We start from the raw sequence: 17,011 nt of genomic DNA, 5'->3' as shown, positions 1-17,011 counted from the left end.
TCAAAGAGTTTCTTTAAAACATCCTTATGTTTTCTTTTTGCATTCTACAGACCTAAGTAGGTCTGTTCTACAAGTTTCTAAGTGCATATAGTTATAGTTGACTGTTTATGATCTACAATCCACAACCATCAATCATAAGCATTGCCAGATATCAGAAAAAAATTGATGCTTGACAAAGTCAATGTTAGTAAGAGCAGCCTTTATGATAGACGATGCCTGTCTTGTCACTAATGAAACACGTTGCCTACAGAGATTAGTATTTAATCTCTGTAAATATTGTATTCCTGTAAATTAGATCATAGTAGTTTAAAAATCTTAATAGAAAACCACAAACGTATGTACGTAAAGTAGCTTAACATAAGTTGTTATCAAAGTGGCATAGTGTGCCTTCAGCACTCTGTCCTCTACCTAACGTGTGGTTAAAACACCACCCGTAACCGTTTTCACATTCTTTTTCAACGAGCTGATTTGCCTTTACAATACATGGTAACCATGTGGCAGACAGATATTCCTACTTCTTGAAATTCCACTTTCGTATGATCCAGTTTCAAAAGAGGATTTTTAACCATGCTTATTGCTGTTGTCGGAACAAAACCTTGTATCTCCATTTTTTTTGACAAAATTTGAAAATACCTGTTACCCTTTACATTTTATGTAAATCTAATGATGAATGGACCAAATGAAACTGGTCAAAATTACTTGGAAAAAAGTCTGGTTCCACTGACTTACATTAAAAGTAAAGTATGTTTTTTCCTTCTGTAAAGTTATCATTTTGGAGATACAAAGTTTTCCTCCAACAACAGTATTATGTATTTTTGCTCTTACCAATATTTTGGTATATGTGCGCATTACTTAGATAAGTCTGTTCTGTCCTACCATTTTTCAAGTGTTTTTAGTTATAAAAATACTTTATTTGACCTTTAGTAATGCCTTCAGGACAAGTGAACTGTAAAATGTACAATCGGATTGTACTATATTTTGCCATCAATCAGCATGTTTACTTTTATATGTGATGCCTCTGTTTAACTGAGGTAGAGTTTCAGAACTTGTTCCAGCACTATTCACCAAGGTAGTCTTCTCCAGTCCTCAACACAAATATTTGCTGAAATGGCACAAACAAACCAGAGGTTTTTTTCAAAAGGTGAACTTCAGCTCTGTGAGGGCTACTGCTGTTTCTTTAAGCCATGAAATATTGCAAACTTTATTTGCAGTTCTAGTTTAAAGTGTTTTTTTTTATTATTCTGCTTTAGAGCTCCATATGCAGAACTGTGCAAAAGCCAGAGGCAGCCCTTCATTTGTTTAATTTCCAGTTATAACAGACATTAAATGAAAGTTTCTTACTTTGCAGCATCGGAAAAACAGCAGAAAACATATATTTAACAGAAATCCCTCAACAAATAAATATATGAATATGTATATTTTTCAGTATTGTGGCTGTGACATAAAAGGAGACACAAGAGAGGTCATTATTTCTGCCATGAGTAATGCTTCTTTATTTACATCAGCAGAAAAGGCATATACAAACACAACTGGGAAGCAGGCAGGTCACTTCAAGCCATTGGTTTTCTCCTTAAAGTAGATACACTAAGCCCCATTATCAAACCCAAGTCCAACACAAAATAACACAATCAACACACACTACATTTAAACTAAACAACAACACAACAACAGCAATGACTGTTGCTTTCATGGAGGGGAGGGTGGAGTGTGCAGCTTTGCATACAACACATCTAAAGTTCCTCCTAAAACAAAAAGCATGTGATGGGCGCTACAGTGTTTTGTGTGTCCACTCTTTGCCTTTATTACAGCCAGCTTCCATTGTTTTTGGTAGACTTGCCTTCACTTTTTTTACAGAAATATGCAGGATTTAAATAGACCACTCCAAAGTTCAATCTCAGAAGTTGGTTGCATTTTCTGATTCTTATGATTAAAGTAATCCGAACCAATCGGTGATGATGGTCCTGAAGTAGCCTTGTCATGCGCACTTCAGTGTCTTCCCCACATGAACACAACTATGCCAACCCAGGATAGGCTTTAAAATCAGCTGATTGGTTGATCAGGTCTGATAACCATAGGGAAAACATTAAAATTAGCTAGGCCCAGGGGTGTCAGGGATCAGTGGTGGGAACCACAGATCTATGGCATCTCTCCATAGAACCATTTTTTGACACATTTATTCTTAAGAGTGTTGCATTACAAACTGTTGTATGAACTAGAAGTTATAAGCTATGAATTTACCTCATTTCAGATAACTTTTTAATGGAAGGCAATCAAGTTTAGCAGCTAACTGACACCACAAAATATACCTCCTACAGTTACACAAACAGTGAGAATAAAAGGATGGTATGGCAAATGTAATAAAAGAGAGAAAAATAGACAGAGATGATGAAGCAATGGTATGAGAGCAGTATAGAGGGGAGTGGCAAGAGGAACCTATAGAAAAATGCTACATATTCTCAGTACTTGTAGGTGTGTGTAGAGTAAGAGTGATAGTACAGAGACCCGACCACTAGGTGGTCAGCATCCCCACCACTCTAAGTTATAGACACACAAGCTCTTCAGTTCAGCAAAAAAGGGAAGAGGCAGAGGATAGCAGTGAAGGGAGTGGGTGATCATGGCTCTTCTTGGGCTTGGAAGATTGTGTCTGCTTCTGCTATTGTGCATGACTGTGGTGAGTAACATTAGTTTATGCAGGTATGTGCGCATGTATGTATGTATGTACTGTAGGCCTAATTTCATAACTTTGGTAATGGTGGTTATTTTACTCAGATCTCATGAAATACATCAGAATATTGATCTGCAGTCTTAGAAATAACAGTGCTAAAAGGGTTCTTTGGAGCAGGGCCCAGTAGAAGCACTTTTGGTTTAATGGATGGTTCATTAAAGAACCGTTTTTGTAAATGGGTCATGAGTGTGAAGGACCTATTTAAGGGCCTAAGTCAAAGCAATCAAAATGTAAAGCTTCTTTACCAGTTTTTGTTTATCAGAACTGTACATCCAAGCCAGCTGTTTGGAAGCTGTTTAGAACCTTTATTTTAAGACTGCCAATTTGGTATCCATCCAGGAAGAATACTTTGAAAAAACACACTTAAGTGAGTAAAGCAAGTCTTTTTCAGAATGCGGTACAGAATAAGAATGGGTCTAATTGCACCACTTCTTACGATGCACACCTAGCTGTTGATGTCTTTCCAACTGTATTCACATTCTTGCAGTGCGTCACAATTTTTTTTCTTAAGCATTCCTACACTTGATCTACTCTTCACCTATGGGGTTCTAGTTATGGCCATGCCAATATTAAACTGTCCTAAATAGTGAACTATCAATGCCATTTACATATGTAGCTAATTAATCCAATGACTATTTGCTACAAATGCCAACTTTTGTTGTAATCTTAGTTATTAGCTGAAAGAAAAATCGATTGCAGAGTGAAAAAGGGCCTGAGGCACCTGGTTCATTATCACATGACAGCTTCAAACCTGAACTGTGACCCAGAGGAGCAGTTGTTTCATGAGAAAATTTAAACCGAAGATTCACATTCTTCACATTGCATGCTTAGACAAGAACTTTCAGTGAGAACTCACTCATTCCCTTATGTTTTTTCATCAAATAAAGTCACCTTTGCAATTACCTGTGTCTTGAATTGGGTGACTACACTCTTACAAAAGACGTTTTTTCAATCGTTCTTTAGAAAAGAATATGGTGTTTCATAGAACCATGAACCCCTTGCTTGGGTTCTTTGTATTCTGAAAGAGTTCTTCAGAAGGATGGAGAGTGTGCTGTAGATGGTTCCATGTAGAACCTTTTTGGAAAGGCTCCTATATAGGATGGGGTTCTACTATTGTTAGAAGCAAAAAACACCCTTTATCGGTGCTATATAGAGCTCTTTTTGCTAAGAGTGTAGTATGACAGTCTTAATAGTTAATGTTCAGGACAAAATTATATTTGATCCATGTCATTTTTAACAGTTCTCAGATATAGCAGGTAGCATGTCTATAGTATTTACCCATAAGCGTGAACACACCCTACAGCCTACACCTCGTAATGAAATGTGGATCCTATATAGAATCCAAATTGTATTATCAGGTGTAGGCTGTAGGGTGTGTTCACGCTTATGGGATCCCATACATATACACTCACCGTCTGCTTTATTAGGTACACCTGTTCAGTTGCTTTTTAACACAATAATCAGTCAATCACATATGTATTTAGGCATGTAGAGGTGGTCAAGACAACTGAAGTGCAAACCGAGCATCAGAATGGGGAAGAAAGGTGATTTCAGTGACTTTGAACATGACGTGGTTGTTGGTGCCAGACGGGCTGGTCTGAGTATTTCAGAAACTGATGATCTACTGGGATTTTCACACACAACCATCTCTAGGGTTTACAGAGAATGGTCTGAAAAAGAGAAGATATCCAGTGATATCCAGTTGTATGGATGAAAATGCCTTGTTGATGTGAGAGGTCAGAGGAGAACGGGCAGACTGGTTCGAGATGATAGAAAGGCAGCAGTAACTCAAATAAATAAATAAAATCTCTGAGGAATATTTTCAACACCTGGTATGTATAGTAAAGTATGCCACAAAGAATTAAGGCAGTTCTGAAGGCAAAAGGGGGTCCAACGTTCTACTAGGAAGGCGTGCCTAATAAAGTGGTTGGTGAGTGTACATTTTATTATGAGGTGTAGGTTGTAGGGTGTGTTCTTGCTTATGGGTAAATACTATAGACATGCTGTCATGGCAGCTAATGAATCACCTCTCTCACTTTATTTCTTCATTTTAAGTTAATTTCAAAATTCTTTGTATTGTATAATGTACACACTTTGCAGTAGGTTATACTGCTTCAGTACTTCAGAAATAAATGTAGCATTGTGAATGCACTGAAACACAAAGTTTGAAGAAGGATGCTTTTTGGCTGTGCAAGCAATATAATTCTGTGCTGTGTTGTCAGGATTCTTCTGAACCAACTATAAATGTTCAACCTAGACAAAAGCAAGTTTTTACATTAAAATATCTTTGTCGGATGTGTCTAAACAATTGATGCATAATGGAAACACATGTTTATTTCCCTAATAAAGGCAGTATTACTCACAATATAGCATTGCTATTTCTTATATTTGTAAAGGAAATTAAGGAGAATTCTGGAAATGGTCTCTACTGGGTTTTAGACTAAAAAGATTCCAAAAACTCTACATGATTGAATTATTGAAATGTGAAGTGATTCAAGGTGGTTTGACATGAAATGGTTCACTGTAAAGAACTCTATTCTAGGATTCAATTCTAATCTCTTCACAGTGGTGGTGACAGGAATCAGGGGTCATGACATCTACAGCACAAAATTATCCATTTTATTTACTTACTATGCAAAATAACACGTGAACCTACTGTTAATATTGTGATAAATCCTTAAAAAATAAGTTTCCTCTGTTGACTAATTTGCTCTGAAGCACATCGTATGTACCTCATTACTTGTATTTAAAGAAAATAATTTAAAGAAGAACTTAATTTGCCAAAAACTACTAAAATTATTGTAAATAATCTCTCAGACATCAGTCAGAGTATTCATAGCCATTTCATTTCTCTGTGATAGCCTTTCAAACCACTCAAGCCACTATGAATGACTGTTTACATCTTAATGACTTTATTTGTATTATGTTGAAATTTAGAAATTTAGAAAAATTGGTGGAATTCCCCTTTAAGATCCAACCATTGCTGGTACAAGTGTTCAACTGCTCACACACAACTTAATGTGCATTTTATATATATATGATGACTTCCGGTCATCATGCCTAATGCCAATCATCAGCTAGAGGGGTATAAAGCCCCCCAGCACTGGGCTGTAGAGCAATTGAACTGTGTTCTTTAAAGTGATGAGGCACCACTGAATACCTTTGGAATGAGTTGGAGTGCTATTTGTGACCAAGAACTAATCATCCAACATCAGCACCAGACCTCTCTAATGCTCTTGTGGCTGAATGCAATCAAATCCTCACAGCGATATTCCAAAATCTAGTGCAAAGCCTTTCCAGAAGAGTAAAGACTGTTGCTGCAACAGAGAAGGGACAAAATCTGTCTTTGAATAAGCAAATGTCTACAAACCTTTGACATCTAGTGTATAAATAGTATAGTTGGTAACTGCTGGCAAAAAGCCACTTTAACTCAAAAAGGGAGCTTAAAACCAACTTCCTTTGACATATTTGGCTGAAGTGATACCTTAGCTCAGTCTTTCTCAGAACACAGCTCTCTCCAGGGAGTCACCTGAGTCCTATGATGGGAGAAATGCAAAAACAAGCACCAGCATGATGGCAGTTCTGCCCCCAGGCCGCCAAAATATTTATGTATCTGTATGACTTGAACTGGTGACACCTGTATTCATGTCACTTATGACTTTCCTTCATGTTTAAGGCACTGAAAACTGCAGATGGGTCCAGGCGAAAGAAGCGTGAGTGGATTCTCCCACCGACAAAACTTGCTGAGAATGTTGACTACACAAAGAAGCCATACGTTGCCAAAGTAAGACTACATTATCCAAATTCAAGACCCATTTTTACCTTGTTTCATCTTGTTGAAGCTACCAGGACCCAAACCAAAGAGACATGTTTTCTCATGTAGAGGTAATAAATTCAAGCACAAGACCATTTTAAAAGCAGAGTCAGACTCAGCCTGGGAGAAATAGTGTTGAAACATCAGAGGAGAACTGAACCGACAGGTTTTCAAAGCTGAGCCTGTTGCTTTCTTGTGTGCAGTAAGTTAGAGGATGGCCTACACTTAAGGCTTGAGAGTCCTTTTTACTTTACATTTTACTCTGTGATGAAATTATAATATAATTATATAATAATAATAATATGATAACATTGGTAGTCCAAATTTTGGTCCGGTCTGGCTGAGAAAAAACATACATTTTTATTAGGGATGCACTTTTTCCCTTCCGATACAATACCTGATCCTTGAGTATCAGCGAATTCTGAACACTGATATCCATATTAACTCTAATTAAACTAACTAGCTTACAAGTCCCGACATTTATACAGTTCTACTTTTTAAATATTTTGTAAAAAAAAAAAGGCAAAAGATTTGTTCCTTGGTCAAATAAAACATACACTATATGCACAAAGCTCTGTGACTTTATACTTGGCACTGTCATAGGATGCCACCTTCACCGCAAGTCAGTTTGTGAAATGTCTGTCCTGCTAGATCTGCCCCTGTCAAGTGTCAAGTGCTGTTATTGTGAAATGGAAGCACCTACAAGTAACAACAGCTTAGCTACGAAGCAAACTCACAGAGTGGGGCTGCCAAGTATCAGTGTGCACAGTGCCTATCCTCTGTTGAATCACTCACTAATGAGTTAATAATTGCCTAACCTATGGTAACATAACAAGTGGTTTGCTAATCTAACGTGTATCGTTCTATATTTATTGCCTGTGGCTGCTGTTTAGGGTTTAAATATACATTAGAAAACTACATACATGAGAAATGATAAATGAGTCATGTATAAGTCGTGCTGGGCTGCTGTGAATCTCAGTAGTATCTTAACAGTAGCTAACTGTTTTTTCCAGATCCGGTCTGATAAAGATCTTGAAGGCAAGCCAGTGGAGTACAGCCTGACAGGACATGGTGCTGACAAGGAGCCATTTAACCTTTTTGTTGTCAACCCCAAAACGGGGTTTGTCAGAATCACAGACATACTGGACAGAGAGGAAATATCACAGTACAACGTGGGTTTGCTACATTAGTCTCTATGTCAGTTTTGTTTTTCAAATGTTCCACGACACAACATTTTAAACTGTTTTTGAAGGTTTTGAGAGTTCAAGCCCGGATGCATCTCATCTGACCATTCACTAAGTCCCACCCTTTAGTTATTGTTGCTAGGTCTGATTAAGTTTTGGTTGAAGATTTATTTGCAGCTTTCTTTAAATAAAATTTTGTTTAAATTCAAACACATTTCAATTTAATAAAAACATCATCATTTATGTTGAATAGTCACTGCCAACAGTTTATGCTGCTGCACTGATGTTGAACCATCTGCTTGCACTTGGTCGGTATGTCCAACAGGTCAAAACAAGCTCAAAACAAAGTGCACACTGTGTCCTGATTGGTGTTCTTGCTTTGCGCTTCTTTTGCTTTTACATTTTTACACACACATAAACCAAAAGGAACGACAGATTTCACATAATGTAGTGGAGTACAGAGTAAGGTATCTGACTTTGAAATGTAGTGGAGTGAAAGTAGAAAATCACCCAAGATGGAAAACCTCAGTAAAGTACAGATACACGAAAACAGACTAGCACGAAGCACAGAAACGAATTACATTTACTTACTTACTGTCCACCACTGTTAATTGGTAAAACAGTTTTTCACATTGTATGATCCAGATCCTACACCTCCCCTGTTGAGTTTCCATATTTCAGAAATATGAAAATATCTTCCCTCCAAAGGATGGCCAAACGATGAGTTGCCTGCACTTCATTAGTTAAGCTAATATTGGACAAGCAGTATTTAGGGGTGATGTTTAGTGCTGGGTCAGTTAGCATTGTTATTCCATGCATTTCCAACATAACTGTGGTAGAAATTTTCCTTTCAAGCATAACCATGGAGCCCATTGTTTATGATTGTGTATATTTGATTATAGCTGACTGGGATAGCCAGGTACATAGACGGCAGTTTGGCAGAAGCAGACATACAGCTTAAAATACAGGTCGAAGATCAGAACGACAATCCACCAAAGTTCAAGCTATTCCAAGGATCTGTCACAGAATGCAGCAAAATAGGTATGGAATATTAGTCCTTATCTTAACCCCTAGCTAGCATATTAACCCATGCCATCTACTTATTATAGACAGATTATATCCTTTATCTCTGCATACTTTGTTAGCCCTCATTCATCAATATGTGTCTTTAAATCAGTAGGTAGTCTTTACTTCAGATATGTGGCTACACTGACCTCTGCTGGATATCTGAGTATGTTCTTTGATATTTTTCCAACAAAACAACTGCAGGAACTCGTGTCATGAGGATTAGAGCTGATGATGCTGATGAGCAGGGAACCATCAATGCAAAGATTGCATACAGTATAGTGAAGCAAATCCCAGAGGGAGCTGGTCCCATGTTCTCCATTGACAGAGACACTGGAGATATCTATGTGAAAGAGCACACCCTGGACAGAGAGGTAAATAGTGCTGAAATATAGTGAAATATTGTAATGTTAATCTTTAGTAGAAAGTTTAAAGCAGTACTTCCTCTTGGTCAGTGATAGATATGCACAACAAACTGAAGTGAACTGCCATAAGACCTTTAACATTTGCTCATTCTCATAGACACTTGACTCCTACACTTTAGTGGTGAAGGGTGTGGATATGGACGGCGCTCCAAACGGCAACGTAGGGACCGGTACAGTGGAGATTAAGGTTTTGGACATCAATGACAATGTTCCCACTCTTGAAAAAGACAAGGTAACAAAGTCTGAATTTATTTTTTTGATGTAAAATATACTTTGTAATCACAATCAAATTTTCAAGAATTACCTTTAAAGATTGAAAAAGAAAAGATTCATTTTCCACTTAGGACATCAGTCTACTTGATCAACTCAATCAACTCAATCAACTTCATTTATTGAATTTCCAGTCAAAATCACCAACAAGTACAAGTTATTAATTTTTCATTGTCAATGTATATTTAACAGAAAATTACATTCCCCTTTATTCTAGCTTACATGCTTTTTGGGAGACCTGCTTTAAGTTTTTCAAAGAAATCTGCAGGGATGTTCTTCAACACCTCCAAAGTTTGGATTTCCAAAAACATTCAATGACATTGAGGCCTGGGCTCCAGAGTGGCCAGTCCATTGTTCTGAAATCAGAAGCAGCGTCTGTTTGATTTTTTTCTTTTGTCCATTTTGTTCTCTCAAGGTTCTTGAGAGCTACACATCCTTTCAGACTCATTGAGTTGAGCTGTCCTCTCATAGTGAAATGATTGATTAAAAAAACCTGTGAATTTTTCAGACCTGAAGCAAGTGTGAAGTTTGAATTTCTCCTCTCTCTTAACCATAAAATCCTGATGTATTGTTTGTCTGATGGGGACAGTTTTAGTGGTCTACCAGGTTTGCACAGTTCTTAGGAGTTCCACTTTTTTACTTTTTTAAATTTTGTAGTTAATTTTTGGACACACCTGTTTTTTACATTTTTTTCCTTGGACTTCCCTTATCTTTGTGCACGAGAATAATCATATATCTCTAAAATATCTCCTGAAAAATTAATAAATTTGTACATTTAATAATTTGTAAATTAAATATGAATGAGGGTAGTGTCTGATTTTCTTTTGCACAATGCTGTATTTGCTACTGTATCATGAGTGTCATTGGAGGAAACATCCATACATGTTTAATCTTATATGTTTACTGCATAAATGTCTTGTTTTAACCATTTCTGACTATTTTCTCTTTATGCCCTGTGTTAGTACTCTGGGGATATTGACGAGGATGCAGTTGATGTGGTTGTGATGAGAATCAAAGCTCTGGATAAAGACTTGGAGAACACTGATAACTGGCTGGCCCACTTTGAAATTGTGAAGGGTAATGAAGATGAACTCTTCACTGTAGAGACAGATCCTAAGACCAATGAGGGCATTTTAAAGCTGGTCAAGGTATGTGTGCTCAGTTTATTATAACCTAGCTTTACTTTCATTTTTAACTGCTTCACTCTTTTGCCCTCATATCTTTTGTTCCCCCATTGCATGTAGCCTGTGGATTATGAAAAGGTCAAGAGTCTGGATCTCGACCTGATCATTTCAAATGTAGCTCCTTTTATAAATGGAACTGCATTAGCACTGGGTTTGAGCATCGACTTGGATGGCCCTGAAAGACCTGGAGCCGGGGCTGGGGCTGGGGCTGGAGCTGGAGCTGGAGCTGGAGCTGGAGCTGGGGCTGGGGCTGGGGCTGGAGCAGGAGTCGGGGTAGGGGTTGGTGTAGGTGCAGGTGCAGGTGCAGGAGTTGGAGTAGATATGGATGTTGGGGTGGATGTAGGAGTAGATGCAGATGTTGGGGTAGAAGCAGGTGCTGGTGCAGGAGCTAAGCCTGGTGTTAAACCAGGAATGAAACCTGACACCAAACCAGGTGCCAAGCCTGGCATTAAACCGGATACCAAGCCTGGCACCAAACCAGGGACTAAACCAGACTCCAAACCAGGGACTAAACCAGACAAAAAGCCATCTCCAGGAGGAAAGAGCTACCCAATCAAAATCACTGTAAATAACTTACCTGATGGCCCAGGCTTTGCGCCATTAGTAAAAGACTTTCCTGTGTCAGAGGACCCAAACTTACACGTTCCCATGGTGATTGGATCCTTTCCTGCTTTGGATGGTGACACTGGAGAAGTTGTTGAAAATGTCAGGTAAGTTCAGATAATTAAAATATTTTTAAACAAATTTCACATAAACTTCATATAAAAGCCCATAAAATCACAGAGTCTAAAAGTAACTACAAGGGAAAAGTTTGTGAACTAACTTTAAGTTGGCTTGACAAAGCCATTGTTTAGAAATCCCAAACAGTTGATAAGGTGTTGCTAGTCTGTTGCTATGGTCTCCTGGGTGGTTGCTATGGTCTTGCTAGGCAATTGCTATGGTCTCCCATGTTTTTGATAAGACATTGCTGGGGCCTTGCTATGGTGTTGCATGTGGTTGCTAAGGTGTTGCTAGGCCATTGCTATGGTCTCACAGGAGGTTGTTAAGGCATTGCCAGGGCTTTGTGATGGTCTCCCAGGGGGTTGATAAGGTGTTGCTAGGCTGTTGCTATGGTGTCCCAGGAGGTTGTTAAGGCATTGTCAGGGCTTTGCGATGGTGTCCCAGGTGGTTGCAACCTGTATAAACAGTGTAAAAAAAGTTTAGAATATACATTGAACAGTAACTTTGTCAAGCCAGCTTAATAATAGACACTGTCTGTCTGGTTTAAGCATAGAAAAGTTCTGAATGAAGTGTCCACTCAGAATTTTGTTCAGAAAAAGTTTCTGCAGCTGAATCAAAGTGTATTTGTCAATGCAGGTATGCTAAAGGACATGACCCAGACAACTGGCTAGTCATTGATGAGGAGACTTCAGAAATCAAACTTGTAAAGATGCCAGATCGAGAGTCAAAGTCACTGGTCAATGGAACCTACTATGCAAAGATCCTCTGCATGACCCAAGGCAAGTCATGTTACCAAAGCACACGTTCAGTCAGAAAATACACTGAGCCGGTATCTTTTTGTCGGTTATATGCTCAAAAATACGTGATTGAATAATTAAAAATAAACCTGAATGAATGAATGAAATAAAATTAATTTTAGTATAATTTTCCAATTACAACAAAACAGAATTTAGAATTTAAAATAAATGTTCAAATAACGTCATCAACTTTGCTTTTTGTAATCTGTAAAATGTTTACAGACTAAGAATTTTAAAGCTGATATCTAAACATATAGTGCTTTGTAATTTTATCTCATTACAACACACTGACAGCTATTGAGATTTTTCTTTGGTTTACTTTCTTAAAGTTTGCAAGGAAAAATTCATAATTTAAAAGTAATACAAACTCCTCTTTAGGAATAAAAAAGGGGAATGTGAATATTGGTAATTAGAAATCTAGTGACAGATTTCAAGAATGACAATTAGTGTAAAAATGCTTGTAAAAAATCTTGACTGATTATGACACTCAAATATTTGTAGACATGGTTTGACGGTTTTGTGAGAATGACCCCAATACAAATGGTGAGCCATTTGAATATAACATTGTCCCTGATTCTGAAATGTAACAGAAATACAATATTTCTTTTTTAGATGTGCCACCAAAGACAGCTACTGGGACGATAGCCCTAAAGGTGCAAGATTCAAATGACCACTGTCCCAGACTGACCAGCAACTACGAGAGCATGTGTTCTGACACTAAATTTGTAAACGTGACTGCATTTGATGAGGATGCCTATCCAAATGCAGACCCTTATAAATTTGTGCTGATAGAGGAGGAGACTCATGGAGTGTGGGAAATGGTTCCTGTAAATGGTAAATAGATCAACCTTTATATCTAAATATTCCTGTTTTTATATGCATATTAAGAATTCTAAACAGTAAGTGGCGTTCCACATACACGCACAAGAAGAGTTGTATTTGTCCATGTACACATGTACACATTTACTCATTCCAAGGAACAACGGTGAGCTTCCATACCAAGGAGATGCTGTGGCCAGGCTTTTATGAGCTGACTGTGGAGATCTTTGACGTGCAGGGTTTGGGCTGTAAGGACAAGCAGAAACTTCAAGTGGAGGTGTGCACCTGTGATAAAGGTGGCACCTGCGGTCCCAAAACAGGCCGACAACATGGGTCCTCAGCCAGTGTGGGGCTTCCAGCCATCGGACCGCTCATAGTGGGTTTAGCTCTGCTCATGAGTGAGTTAAAACGCTTGCATACTTATATATTTGACATATGTGGATCTCTGGAGATGCATCTATGTTACTGATACCATGTTCTGTCTGTTTGATGTGCTTTCAGTGGTTCCCTTAAGCCTGATATTCTGCCAGTGTGGGTCAACAAGTGAATTCACAGAGGTGCCCTCTGATGCTACACAATACCTTATCTCATACCACACTGAAGGCAAGGGGGAAGACAAGGTATCTTCTACTATAGCACATGCTTTCATGATGTAGCCTATGAATTCCAAAATGAATGTGTAGATATTTCTGAGAACTTACAGGTAAAGTAGTTTTTTCTCATATTAAACAGTGACTAGTTGAGCTACCTCAAAGCAATTTCAGGACTGTGGTCAATAAAGACTGTGCTCCTCTACTAGATATGTTCCTTTAAGCCTTGCCTTGCACCCAAAAGGGTTTAGAGGAGCATTCATACTAAACATACTCTGTATGTTGTTGTGACTGGGTTGGGAAATAAAAAAAAAAACGAAAGGTTTACCTTATTAGGAGCAGCCTGAATCCCTCACAGCCCACACTTTTGAATTGGTTCAAGAAGTTCATTGACTCTGCATCAACAATAGATTTGTTCTTGTGGTTGTTGTTGTCATTACTAATAGTCAAAAAAACTCTGGCTCAGAGACTGAGCCATTCCCTTCACTCTGCTTTTAAATGCACTAAAGAGCAGCTAGTGCCCTCTAATGGACAAAAAAGCTACCCACAGAAACAATTCTGAAATCACAAAATATCATTCCATTTTTAGGAGATTATTTTAAGAATACTTACCCATTAAATTGAAAAACATGCATTCTTTAAAGGCCATTAATGCTTGCTTATTAACTTAAAAATAAAAAAAGCACACTGTGTAGCAAACATGCTTGTTAGATGGCCTCAACAAATAGCTTCTTTACAAACCCTGAAGTTGCTGCTAAAGCCTGAGTAGACTGATAAATCAATATGATGAACCAGTTATTTATGCTATTTGTCCAAATGTATTGGGATATCCCTTTTAATTTATGAATTCAGCAAGTTTAAGGTGCTCCCATTGCTGACAAGCTTGCAGCAAGCTGTACAGCTTGTATAGTCTCCAGAGAAAAGCACAGTCAGTGAATTAAATGCTTTGGAGCAGCCATACATGAGTTTAAGGTCACCATGTCCTGTACCAAGTGTGGGAGTAGCTGAACTGTGTTCTCCGGAGTGATATAGCTCCATGCAATACCTTTATGATGAGTTGGCGTGGAATTTATGATCCAGAACTAATCATCCATACCTGCTTTCCCTCAAAAAAAGAGGTTATTATGGAAATAAAGGGGGGCAAACACCCTATTAAAACTCTTGATTTCAGAAGAAGTGCTGTATTCATGGAGATTGCGGGTGCAGCAGTGACCTGAAGCAGGCAAAAATAGCAATAACAAAATGCTGAGAACTTTGAAAATCCAAGACTTTTCTTGAAATATGTTAACCAGTAACAGGAGGAACAGAATGCATTAAGTAAAATTGACCTTATTAAGACAATTATTTCTAAATATATTCTGAATGTCACTGCATACACTTAGTACTGTGTACTCAGTGGTCAGTGATTGTCCTTTTTCAACGATTAACATAAAATAAGTAAGTTAATAGCAATATTGATATAGTGCCTGATACACATGCTCTGTGCTCATATATTTGCAGGAGATGCCTCTTCTCAGTGTTCCAGTTATGGCAGAACAAAGTGCTACAGCTGTGGCTGGTAATGCTACCAGCAAGGCCTCCATGTTGTTCAGTTCACAGGCCTGTGGCAGTGCACTGTTCAGTCAGGATCTAAATGCAGGGGTTATGGAGACTGACAGCATGTCTGGATACCAACACAACACTTTCTCAGCTGAACATTATGGGAGCACTCTATACTCTGCATCGTTCAGGCACAAGATGCATGACATATATGAAGGGATATCACTGCCGGATTACTATCTTCATGACTACTTCTCTCTGGTAGGAAATCAATGACAGCAATATGCAGCAATTTTGTTAATGTGTTAATGTGAGTTTTTACATAATAATGTGTTTATGTAATCATGCACAACCTTTAAACACAGTTTCCTACTTTACATTGCAGAAAGCGAGCTGTGCAGCTGAGAACCCCCCCATGAAGGACAGTCTGCTGGTGTACGACTATGAAGGCAAAGGCTCTGACGCTGGCTCCGTGGGCTGCTGCAGTGTCCTTGAGTCGGACAATGACCTAGAGTTTCTCAACGATTTGGGATTTAAATTCATGACTTTAGCAGAGATTTGTCATCCCCCCAAGCCTAGTCTACCACCACCCAAGGTTGAACAAATTGTCCAGTCAGTGGATACCACCATCAAAAGCAAGAGCTCTGTCACCACCAGTACAGTTCACATCACAGAATCTGTTCCACCTCCACCACAGCCTCCACCACAGCCTCTACCACAAGAGCAAAGCATGGTTACTAATGTTACCAAGACGATCAACCAATCAAGTGATGTTTCCATGATGAATACTAGTCAGACACTGCTTGTGCAGCAGCAGCCTCTGTACTATTTGGTAGAACATCAAGTACCAAGCACTGTGATTCTTGCTGAGAGACCTACACATGGTACGTATCTAATAAATGGGGCAGCAGGAGCTGACGGGCTGATTCTTCAGGGCAGTAACATAACCCAGGATACTCTCGAACAACAAGGAATGTACCTGATTGATGGAGCTTCTATGCTACAAGGAAATATCATGTTAGGGAGTCCAAATCCTACCAGTCCAGGCAGCTTAACTTTTCCCACTATATTAGTACAGGGAGGGCAAGGCAGACAACAAGTGCAGAGTTCTCTTCTTCTAGGCCTTCATCCAGGGAAACCAGAGAATGGACCTAGTGAAGAGTCAAAATAACATGAGGAGTGCTCAGATACAAGTACAGACATAAACTATATATGGTTTTAAGAGGGGCAGTGTTGTTAGGGAGAATGATCTTGAGCCAGTACCCTAGTGGCTTGTTAACTACATGCTAATCCCCAAAACACAGCTATATGGCTTCTACGTTCACATGGATGTCCAGTTACCGGAAAACTTTACACTGGAATTGAACATAGAGGTATTTGCTTAAAAAGTGAAAAAATAACCACTTTTGCTAAGTAAACTTACAAACAAAAGTTCCATATAATGTACAGTTTTATACAGATTTTTATACAGTACAGTACAGTACTGTTTTTATACAGATTTTTATACAGTACTGTACAGTACTTATCTTTATTTTTAAGCATGATAGTGATATAATGTATTTTTTAAATAAGGTCCCGTAATAAGCATTTAGCACAGCAAATACATTTCGTACTAATGGTATATATTATGAGGTGAATTTGAGTCAGTCTTTTAGGTATGTCAGATTCATTTGATTAATTAAGGACTTTCAGTGTCATTGTTTAAGGTCTGCCAACAGATAATGGCAAAAACATGGCCCAGCATACCACAAGTATCCCTAAAGTCCATGCCTTGTTTTTTTTTCATGTGCTTTGTGGCTGTGATTTGCTAGACAAACAGAACAATATTGCTTAAAACAGAGGCCAGATTCTATGGCAGGGGTTTTATGCAACTAGTGAC

General features: G+C 38.4%; 1 protein-coding gene across 1 annotated transcript; it reads left to right on the top strand.

Annotated features, from left to right (window-relative positions):
• Positions 1-2,638: 2,638 nt before the first annotated feature.
• On the top strand, positions 2,639-16,303 carry LOC108414576 (desmoglein-2-like). Its single transcript, XM_017687463.2, has 14 exons — positions 2,639-2,671; positions 6,402-6,509; positions 7,553-7,711; positions 8,626-8,764; positions 8,993-9,162; positions 9,311-9,445; positions 10,446-10,631; positions 10,728-11,377; positions 12,024-12,166; positions 12,797-13,018; positions 13,162-13,401; positions 13,505-13,623; positions 15,094-15,393; positions 15,518-16,303. Exons 1-14 carry the CDS (start codon positions 2,663-2,665, stop codon positions 16,301-16,303), a joined length of 3,366 nt encoding a protein of 1,121 aa, XP_017542952.2. The 5' UTR covers positions 2,639-2,662.
• The last annotated feature ends 708 nt before the right edge of the window (positions 16,304-17,011 follow it).

The sequence above is a fragment of the Pygocentrus nattereri genome, chromosome 4, assembly GCF_015220715.1.
Source record: "Pygocentrus nattereri isolate fPygNat1 chromosome 4, fPygNat1.pri, whole genome shotgun sequence".
Taxonomy (NCBI): Eukaryota; Metazoa; Chordata; class Actinopteri; order Characiformes; family Serrasalmidae; genus Pygocentrus; species Pygocentrus nattereri.
This window is presented reverse-complemented; position numbering and strand designations above follow the sequence as displayed.